The 11,019-nt window shown below is 34.2% G+C and overlaps 2 protein-coding genes across 2 annotated transcripts; both read left to right on the top strand.

Annotated features, from left to right (window-relative positions):
* The first annotated feature begins 1,941 nt into the window (after window positions 1-1,941).
* LOC107775859 (uncharacterized) lies at window positions 1,942-7,406 on the top strand. The gene is made up of 6 exons (XM_016595651.1): window positions 1,942-2,441; window positions 2,532-2,655; window positions 2,790-2,940; window positions 5,060-5,093; window positions 5,212-5,509; window positions 6,884-7,406. Exons 1-6 carry the CDS (start codon window positions 2,259-2,261, stop codon window positions 6,958-6,960), a joined length of 867 nt encoding a protein of 288 aa, XP_016451137.1. The 5' UTR covers window positions 1,942-2,258; the 3' UTR covers window positions 6,961-7,406.
* A 1,941-nt stretch (window positions 7,407-9,347) lies between these two features.
* LOC107775860 (protein TRANSPARENT TESTA 1-like) lies at window positions 9,348-10,576 on the top strand. Its single transcript, XM_016595652.2, has 2 exons — window positions 9,348-9,814; window positions 10,036-10,576. The coding sequence occupies exons 1-2, from the start codon at window positions 9,425-9,427 to the stop codon at window positions 10,462-10,464; spliced, it is 819 nt and encodes a 272-aa protein (XP_016451138.2). The 5' UTR covers window positions 9,348-9,424; the 3' UTR covers window positions 10,465-10,576.
* The last annotated feature ends 443 nt before the right edge of the window (window positions 10,577-11,019 follow it).

The raw sequence follows: 11,019 nt of genomic DNA, 5'->3' as shown, positions 1-11,019 counted from the left end.
CGTGTATTGACCATAAGGCAGCCGCCTAATGCTCTTCCCACCATGATTGTGCTTGCTCCACAAATAAGCTAATGCTTGCTCCACCATGGAGGATGGACGATTGTTCTTCTTCAACACTGGCTGCTATATATATGTGCAGCAGCTGTTGAAGAAAGACACACACAACACACAAGAACAACAAACTGAAAATCGCTCAACAGATTTGGCTATATATTGCACTCCTTCCTCTCAGCATTTCCATACGATTTTCTGAGTTTCTACTCCTTTGTTCTGCATTGTTTTAACTTCAAACAAAGCAACTGTAAGTGTGATTTGCTACCGAACTTTGTGTTCGCTGAAACACTGGGGTTTGAAGTACCGCTACACCAGTGTGTTATTCGTTCTATCCTGGGAGGAAATAATCCATAACCTTGGGTACTAGGAGGGGATTAAATTCCTTAAGGAAACACTGTGAATTCAGTGGGCTCGAATTAATTACTGTTTCATTACGATAACTTATATTTTGCAGAATTATTATTTACAAATACAGCAATATTGGCGGGACTAACAATCTTAAGGAATTTAATATTTAATTCTGTATTTGTGTTATTCTTATTATTCTGCAAACTAAAACCTTTGTGGTTTTGTGTACTCCCGTTAGACTCCTCCTTATTTTTCGTCTTAAATATGTCTCTCCCGTTGATACTTTTTCATGGCTAAAAATTTAATCTGACGATAAATATCATGCATAATAGGGTTATATTTGAACTTTTTTCAATTGTTCATTAAACCTTTTCAATGTTCAAGGGCTGCTAATATTATTGCAGAGGATACATAAACCATTATGTAGTATATTAGGGGTAAATTTAGAATCTGTTGTATGTTTATGTGGTGCCACCACAGCGAATGTAGAGCCGAGATAGTAAGGGTGGAGACTTTCATGAACCGCTAGGTGCGTTAATGGCGGGCAAATGTAAGACAAATATTTCAAGGGTAAATTAGAACCTTTTGAGTTTTGCCAAACAAATGACTTGCGTGCTAATATCTAAAACGAAAAGAATTAATATTAAACACAAAAACAAAAGGGGAAGCGAAAAGGGCAAAATGGCTCAAAATAACCATGTTATAAACCACAATCACGGTAAATGCTGGGTAAGGTGGACCATTGAGTGTGAAGGCCTTAGTTTGGTTAGTGCACAATAAAAACTAGATGTGGGTGGTCGTTAGGGTTTAACCAAATGAGGGAATACGATTCTCCCAACTGGTCTTGCAACTAGTACAACGTCATCAATAATGATACTAAAAGTTTTATACAATCCTAAAAATTGTGGACCCCCATTATCATCAAAATTCCACAAACATATGCTATACAAACTAAAATAATATTACTACTCCTATATATTCAACAAAATCTTGATTATAAAATGGAATAAGAACAATAATTACATAATACAATAATGTAAAAAGAAATGAAAGGAATGATAAGTTGGAAAGAGTTAAGAGTTAAGACAGGCCAAATTATGCAAAAGAAAACAGCAAGAAGAGAACGCAAAGACAACTAGAGATGAGAAAGAACACGAAGACTATTGATAGGAAGGGGAGGGTATTTTAATGCTACGACAGAGAGGACAGAGTCAAGTGCTTCTAGTCTCGCAGCTGTCATTCGCTACCCAAAGCCATTACCCCCACCCCACCCCTCTTAGGGCATAAAGTTCGAGTTCGGACGAATCCAGTAATTTTTATTCGATCTTGTATTTATATAAGAAAATTCATTAATAATGTATAAATATTTGACTGTAAATCTAATAAATAAAATGAGTTTCGCCATAATAACAAATTCGGAACCCATAAACTTTAAATTGTAGCTCTAAGGCCCCTCTCTCCCCTCTGCCTTGAGAGTTTGCAGCTGTCGAATCCCTCTCTCCTCTTATAACATTTTTATTTCACTTTTATTTGTTAAACATATTAGCCAAAACAATAGCTATAAACATCACTAAGCTATATTTGTTCCTACCCTTTTATTTCTCTCTCCATGATCCTTTTCTGCTGCAAGATTCAGAGAGAAAGAGAGAGAAAAAGCTAGCAAAGTAAAAAACACATTACAAGAGAAAGAAGAAGGTGGTACAGGAGTTATGCCATTGTTAACAACGGAACGCCCTAGCCAATAGCCATTCGATATTGTGAATAAATATTCAATGCTAATTCATATTTTCTTTGCTTAAGGGACAAGTCAAAAACAACCTTACATTTTTATGCAGTTGAAGTTTTAGATATATGCAATGGCTTATCAGCATTATCGATCACCCTTTGGGGATACAACTTACACAAAAGTCTTTGTTGGTGGTCTGGCTTGGGAAACACCAACTGATATAATGCGACGTTATTTCGAGCAATTTGGAGAGATTCTTGAAGCTGTCATCATTGCTGACAAGAACACTGGCAAATCTAAAGGCTATGGTTTCGTAAGTTCTATTGTTTCTCACATTTTTTGATTTAATTAGTCGATCATTTGCTGATCAATATAATGTATGGTTTTGTGTGGACGGACACAGGTAACTTATCGTGATCCAGAATCAGCAAGAAGAGCATGTGAGAATCCAAACCCAGTAATTGATGGGAGGAGAGCAAACTGTAACATTGCTTCTCTTGGACGGCCTCGTCCTTCACCACCTCGAGGTACTCAACTTTTCTGTTTGATTGTTTATTTGACTAGTCAAACTTTATTTCTCGATAAAAGAACCACCACATTTTTATCATAATATATTTTAGATGAAATAATAAATAACCTTAAAATGTGTTAATTATGATAGGTAGGGGACAAGGAGGGAATCCTTATCAAGGAGGAGGAATACCACAAGGACCAACATCATCATCTTATAGTGGGGTGGCAGCACCAGCACCACCACCACCATTGCCACTCCCTCCACCACCTGCAACTCCTATGATATATTCACCATATGGGTAAGTTAATTAATTCGTTTAATTTCCTTTTTTAATTTATTTATTTGATGCTTTTTTTGTTAGTCTATGCTAGTAAATGAAAAAAATATAATGGTCCATCATCTGATCATATACTGCAGAATGAAAAAGATGGGTGATAAAAATGGCAGGCATTGCCAGTGGTATTAGAACTGAGAAAACCTCTCATTGATGTTGTCGTATGCCTTTATATAATCATACAAATGAAAATAAATATTTATATATCATCTAGTAATTTTATTCAATGCAGGTTGGTATAGGCAGATCAATAATAAATAAATTGGTGAATGGTGACTGTTATGCACTGAGTTGTCAGTTGCAGACAACGTGTAATGCTTTTCTTTTTTTCTGTCCTTAATATTGGATTTTGGCTCGTCTAAACTTAAAACATATAAGTGGTGTACTTTTAACATAAGAATGTTCCTTTGGTTTTCAATTTAGAAGGGGCTCAAATAGTTTGAAAGATAACTACTAGTAGTATGATTTATCGAAGAGCGCACTTTACTTTGGATACCATTTTATCAAGAAAATTTCAACCTTACTTTTTCCCTTTTCTTGTTTTTTGAAAATGAGAGATGAAAGTAATGCTGATTAGAGCCATTTTGACTTTAAATCTACTTGCTTTTGAATTTTATAATCAAATAGATATTTTTCTTATTGTATTGTTTATCGATACCTTTCCTTCACCTATTTCAACATTTCCTTGCATTTTTTATTGCTTGCAAAATAGATACAAAGAGTCCTTTGTGAAAAACTCAATTTTTTTTGGTGGCCATTTAATTTAATGATCCGACCATTTTTGCATGCCCACGAACTAGTTGGCAGGGCTTCGATATTCTCGCAAATAATGGACAGTGGTTTTGTTTACTTTCGATAATAATTTTCCGTCCTCTCTCTCTCTTTTTCTGTGACAGATAAAAGGCTGAACAAAGACACTAGCTTGGTCTTTTTTATTTTCCTTGTACTTTGAACAAGGCGTGATTGTTATATGTATCATAAAGTATAATACTGTAGCACGAGTAGAAGAAAGTAACCAGCAATATTATACCACAACATATGAAATTCTGACATGCACATTATATTGCATTCTTTCAACCCGCTCCTCCGCATTCCAAATTGCTTCCTTTTTCAATCATCACTTTGGATGGTTGATCTTTCTCGTGTCGTTTCTAGTAACTTTTTATTCTCCTATCTTATCACAAACATTATTTTGCTATACCCCTACGTTTGTCATCTGTAAAACATAACCAAATCTTCAAGAAATGCGACTACAATATAATATATCCATGTGTGGCTAACTAAAAATTAAAACATGATAAATAAGGTACGTTTACATTTATGTGCACGTACATACAACATTTGTTACGCCCTTGTTTTGGTTGTACAAGGGGTGCTTGTCGCTCCATTGTTTGTCTCACTTACCTTGTTATAACACGTTGAGAGTACGTTCTTTATAGTAAGAGTCCTACTGTTTCTAGGGTACCTTTTACGTGAAAGCTGCTTGCACTAGTTCCATATTAGTTTCAAAGTACTACTAATATGGATCTTAATCACATTAATTGTAATGAGTTTGCAGCTTTATGTATGCAACTAGTTATTAAGCAAAGGGGCCATTTTCATTGTTACTTTTCTAGCGGTTAAAATTAGATTCGCTTGTCTAGGCAATTACAACATTCAAGTCCCGGGAAACTCAAGGGTTCCTAGTTGACAAATTGATGAACTAGAAATTTGGAAATATACTAAAAATGTTAGGGTTCTGAACACTCCTTTAGAACGATATATGCAGCAAAATGAACGTTGAGGGAATAAGATTCTGGTACATTTGGTATGCAAAATATTTTTTGGGACATAGGTCATTTTCTGAAAAATATTTTTTCGAAAAATGTTTTTTGGTCTTTAGTTGGCTAGTGAAAAATATTTTTTGAAAAAAAAAAAATACTCCACTTATTAGAGTACTTGTCTATTACCTTTTACCATAACTTGATCACTTGATATGCTCTTTTCAGCGATTTCTCCTTAAGAAGTTGTTATAAATTACTTTATATGCCTCTAACCAAGAAAATTTCTAAATGATACCCTTTGCTTTGTAAATATTTTGCAGGTATGCGACCTATCCTCCTGATTATTATCACCAAGTCAGTACCATTGCCCTTAGTCTTTCAATATTTTGAATTTTCCTTCTTTTATAATCAAACTGAAAATGAAAAAAGGTTATATGTATGATAATGACATGAGGGAAATTATAATGAACAGGGAATGTACAACCCACAGTACCAGCAAGCACAGTATTATCAGCAAATGTATGGAAGTTCATCGTCTCCATATTATTACGGATATTCCATGCAGGGATCAAGGGGAACATTTTCTGCTCACCCCCAACGTTTTCAAGGCGGACCTGCAGCTTCTTATCTTTATTATCCTACTACTCCGTTGCCCGCCGATGCTGCTGCTGCTGCTTCCTTCTCCTCTTTCACTCCCCCTCCTCCTCCTTTACTCCTACACCCTCCTCCTCCTGCCGCTACGAGGCTTCAATTTCCTTCTCCTACTACTGGTAAGTCTCTTTACGATAGAATTTAGTTTATGTATGCTGATAGTATATAGCGGGAGCTTAGTATCAAGTTATTTTAACATGTAACCTACCTTAGTTCGAGGTTACTATTTCCACTTAGGGACTGTTACCTATAGTTTTCTTTTGGATGACTCATAGTGTACAAGTGTATAGAAGTTAAAACTCTTCTTTAACATCACATTTAAATGTGAGAAACAACATGTTATGTAACTTGATAAATTAAAACTACATAAATAGGTTTTCATTAGGTGAAGTTGCAGAAAGAAAATATTAAATTATACTGTATATAATACGGTTACTGTATATTATAGTAATAATAATAAGTGTATAAATATTATGCAACATATGGAAAGGTATAAGAGTAATTTAAGGTAAAGGGTATATTGCGGGCCATGTGGGGAAATCTAAGCATGTGACATGAGCTGTCTTGGGAAGGCAGTGATCTATCAATGGGTCAAATGAAAATCATATGCCAGGGAGGCATTTCTGAGTGTAAAATAACAGTAACTGCATGTGAGAATGGTCATACAAATCTTAGACTAGATAAAATGCATGGTTCTAAATGGGCAATGAATCAAGTGGCTGAATTTATATGAATTCCCACTACCCCTTAGAAAAAAAATTGTGCTATTTTAGGTACAACATGGTAAGTAGTGATCTATTGTTTGTTCAGTGCATGTCCTCATCTGGGAGATCCAATGGGGATCTTTTATTTCTTTCTTTTATGCTGTGGTGGACAAGATTGATTATATAATTTGGAAAGATTTTTTTGCACTTTTTTCTTTTCTTTTCGTGAATTACTAATATGTGCGTAGGAAGACTAAAACATATTTAAGAACTCTTAGTTGAACTATATATGGAGATGAACATGTATATATGATTTAAATTGTACTAATAATTATGTTGCAACTCCAATTATTGGGTCAAAAAAATTGTCAGTAACATGTTTCAAATGTTTCCACGTACGGACCTACACCTCCTATTGACTGTATATTTTGCATCTGGTAGGAACTTAGGATTGAGTTACGCATCTCTTAGGTAACTGAACATTGCTGAATATTTGTTATCCCACATAAATTTGAGGTAGAATTAGCATAGCTTACATATAAGAGTCCAACTCAACACTATAGGGCTGCGTATAATTCGGGTAAAACCAATAACTAGAACCAAAAGTAGGGTTATTGGTTTAATAATTCAGGTTATTGGTTTATTAATTGTGTGACATGTTAGTGCTCTATGACCATTGAGATATGAGACTTATTTTTGTAACAGTGGTTGATTACGTTGTAACTTATATGTATATAACTTAAACTCTTTTACGATTAATATATTTTTTGTACCATTGTAAACTGGCAGATTCACAGATTCCACAGCAAACCTCAGGAGAAACAACAGAAGCTGGGACTGTGACTACTGAGAGCCCAAACACATAAAAAGAGAGTACAAGCTCATCATCAAACCATATTATCAGTCATACTCATGCTTGGTGAAAATAAAAAAATATTGTACAATCTTTAACAAAAGTTTAACGATGTCTCGTCCTCAACCTCAATGACTTTATTTAAAAAATCTATCCATAATTTTTCTTGGTCCATGCTTAGTTATGTATCCAGCTGAATACTCAAGAGGAATATTGATCTCAACAACAACAATGGCTGGTAAAGATGGACTACTCAGATACATGGCCACTTCCTCTCTTCTTTCTTTATCTTTTTTTTATTTTCTTATTTCTTTTTCCTTTTAAACAAGGAAAACATTTCAATTGTTGTTCATTTATTTATTTTTCATTTTACTAAACATCCTTTATTACTGTACGAACAGTAGGACGGAAATATTAAGCCCTCAATAACGAATTATGACATATTTACCCCCTTATTAATTTCTTTCTCCATTATATTCTTTTTTGATCTTTTTCCTATATGTGGTTATTGGTTTATCATTTCTTTATTTCCTTGTTCCTTTTAAGATCGGAATCACAAAAAGTAAAAGACCAGAAATGAAAAAAAAAAGTTTATTAAAGACACTCTGTGTAATTGTTTTCATCCAATCCATAAATCATAAGCAACTGATGCCTAAGATTACGGAGCTCTTTTTAGCCTATCTAATGGAATGTTAGGGATATTGTTTTCATGAAATATTTAAATATTAAAGAATGATAATAATATTTAAATAAAGTTAAGAATATAAAGTTAATTGTTTAGATAGTTATGAAGAAAAATGACTTTTTCAAAATATAAGGAAGGTTAATTTGAAACTACGTACTTTTTGGCAATCAAACACAAAAAAAATTACTTATTTTATAACAATATTTTTCAGTCATACTAAACACTCCCTAACGAATTACTCATATTCAGCTGAATTAGATGGCAATCACAGAATGCAAAACCTTTGCAATTATCAGATCAATAGAAGACCTTTGCAAGCAAGTTTCAATGTGAACCTCGTAAGGGATACAAAGGGATAAATTCTCTTGGAAAAAATACCCCAATGGAGATTTCAAGTCATAGCATCCTTTTACATCTTAAAAGGATATATGTGCAAACCGGATTTAATTAGGGGAATCAAAATATAAAGAAATAAATACACAAAAAAATTAAGAAAATTCAATTATATAATATATGCACATTTAAAAAAAAAGTAAATATGATCTATTTATAATATAATATAATTTCCGACGAAAAGGTATAATTGACTCCTCTTGGATAACATAGCTCCGCCCCTGGTCTGCCTTCCTACCTGTTTCACTAGGAAATTCCATGCGGAAAGACTATACCTTAGTAAATATTTCAAATTCCACGACACTTGCATCCAAAAAGTAAGTGGTTCAGGTCATATGTAGCAAGCGAGTGGGTCAGTTCGTCGAGTTATTGTTGGAACTAAGTTACTATAATCAACTAAACACGTAGTTATTTCATGGTTGACCTATGCAAGTTTGTTACAATATTCTTTGTACTAATGCCTGCTAATTGTGATACCTGCATTTCTCAAATTTATTCCACCACACTATCTCCACTTTTGTCAATTCAATTGAATCCACACTTACAATTAAATACAGTTGGTTCGTCGATCAATCAAATTAAGCTTAACACTACATATTTAAGGTTGCCTGCTCCTCAGCACCATGGACGGATGTAGCATATACTCGGCGGGTTCAATTGATCCCATAACTTTCGACGCAGAGTAAAATATTTTATGTAAAAATTCATTAAAATTGCAAAAATAGTAGATATGAACCCCTATCTTTAAAAATATAATGGGTTCAATGCTAAAATTTTTAAAAGTTTTACTCTTTAAATTAAGGTTGCCTGCTTCCCAGCACACGCCTGTCGAAGAATTGACTTTTCTTTTCAATGTGAAAACCACTACTAATAAAAATGAGGATATGAACGTTAGTGAGAGATCCTTTTTGTGATTTTCGGTCCTTAATTAGCAATTAGAGTTAATTAATCATCTCCCATCTGCAAAGCTACAACAATTGAAGATGTTGAATTATCAAAGAAGGAAAAATTAAACAATGTTACTACTAATTAAGATGTTGCCACTTTTCTAAATCCCACTGCAGTGAGGCTCATGCAAATTTTAGAAAGCCACGGGCCACCCTAATTAAATCTATTACATTGCATACCATAAGGAGCTAAAGTTGACAAGCAGCTGAGATTAACTATCCCTTCCGTTAAAACAAATTAGAGAACAAATTAATGTTTACATTCAACGACCAACGCATTTTCTCCAGTGTCCTTTTCTCTGAATTTTCACCTCTTAAAGCTAAACTATAAAAATTAAACCTAAGGACAAACATTCTCTTTTGGGGCTATAAAACACCTTGGATATCCTATGATGCTCCATTCTTTTCACTCATACTAGGTTTATCATTTAATAAAAGAAAATACGCACGGAATGGAGCGCTCATATATGGCTTCATCTTCTACTGTTGAAAATCAGATTGAACCGTTTGATTTCTTTGCAGAAAAAACCCAATATGCATTTGAATTCCTTAGCTTGTCTCAGTCATCTGAAAAAGAAATTCGACTATCCAATAATCAAGAAAACCCTAATTTTTGCAACTGGCCTGAGAAAGAAGATGATTTGACTGTTGCGTTACACATTGGTCTTCCAAATTTCAGCAAGGCCTCTACTAATATACTAATTGATCATAGCAAAGGAGGTGGAAATATGGCAGCAGGCACCCAATATTGGATACCAACTCCTTCACAAATTTTGGTTGGCTTCACCCATTTTTCATGTCACATTTGTCACAAAACTTTCAATCGCTACAACAATCTTCAGGTGCACTCTTTCATGCCTCAAAACTTCATAGAAGCATTCATTCTTTTTTCAAATATTCCATTATAGGTTTAACTTATATACATTGATAATGTATTATTGCGATTATCGTTATTTAATGCCATCTACTACCAGAAATTAATCAATATGTAGTCTCAACATTCAAAGTGTATTCCTGAATAATGTCATTTATCAATAATTCAACCATTTCATTTTACGAGCAGATGCATATGTGGGGCCATGGTTCGCAGTATCGAAAAGGACCAGAATCGCTTAAGGGAACACAACCAAGAGCCATGTTAGGGATACCATGCTACTGTTGTGAAGAAGGGTGCAAGAACAACATAAATCACCCAAGGGCTAAGCCACTGAAAGATTTTCGAACACTGCAAACGCATTACAAGAGAAAGCACGGGACAAAGCGTTTTGCATGCAGGAAATGTGGCAAGTGTTTGGCTGTGAAAGGGGACTGGAGAACGCACGAGAAAAATTGTGGGAAACGTTGGCTTTGCGTTTGTGGTTCGGATTTTAAGCACAAGAGGTCGTTGAAAGATCATATTGCGTCGTTTGGTGAAGGTCACGGCCCTTGTCCTCCTAATTCTTTTGAAGGGGTTGCAGTTCAGAAAACTGGAACATATTCTGTTTTCGTTTGATACATTAAAGTTTCTTCAGGAGATTAAAGTTCTTTGTTCTCCTTTTTGTTGCCAGTTATAAGCGGTTCTTATGAATTTTCTAAATGTTGTGTGCCTAAAGAATTGCAGCTTACAGCCCAAAATTAATAAACGTATCGAAATATATGCCTTTTTTAAAATATCAAAATAAGAACAGTCAACACCCAGTTGAAGCCTAAAACAATAGTTTACTTAACTTAGTTCGTCGGTTTAAGCATTTGTGTTTTCCATTTTCTGTGTCCATCTCTAGTCGTAACTGAATAATATTGCCCAACCTATATTCATGCTACGTTAAATGGAGATGTATTAGCAAAGCAAAACAGCTATTGCAACACTTACCTTTTGACCTTTATATTACCAGTTTTTCGATTTTATTCACATATCCTGCCAAAACTTATTATGCCTAATGACTTAATGAATTTTATCTTTTACTATTACTTAATGATTTTAACGAATTTTTGTTTCTTTAACTTGAAGTTTTGTACTACATAAAACTGATTCAAAGGGTTTCTACTAATGTCCAATGGGCTTGCTTGA

This window comes from Nicotiana tabacum, chromosome 12 (assembly GCF_000715075.1).
Source record: "Nicotiana tabacum cultivar K326 chromosome 12, ASM71507v2, whole genome shotgun sequence".
Classification (NCBI taxonomy): Eukaryota; Viridiplantae; Streptophyta; class Magnoliopsida; order Solanales; family Solanaceae; genus Nicotiana; species Nicotiana tabacum.
The sequence above is the reverse complement of the archived record's forward strand: the minus strand, read 5'-3'. Positions and strand labels throughout refer to the sequence as shown.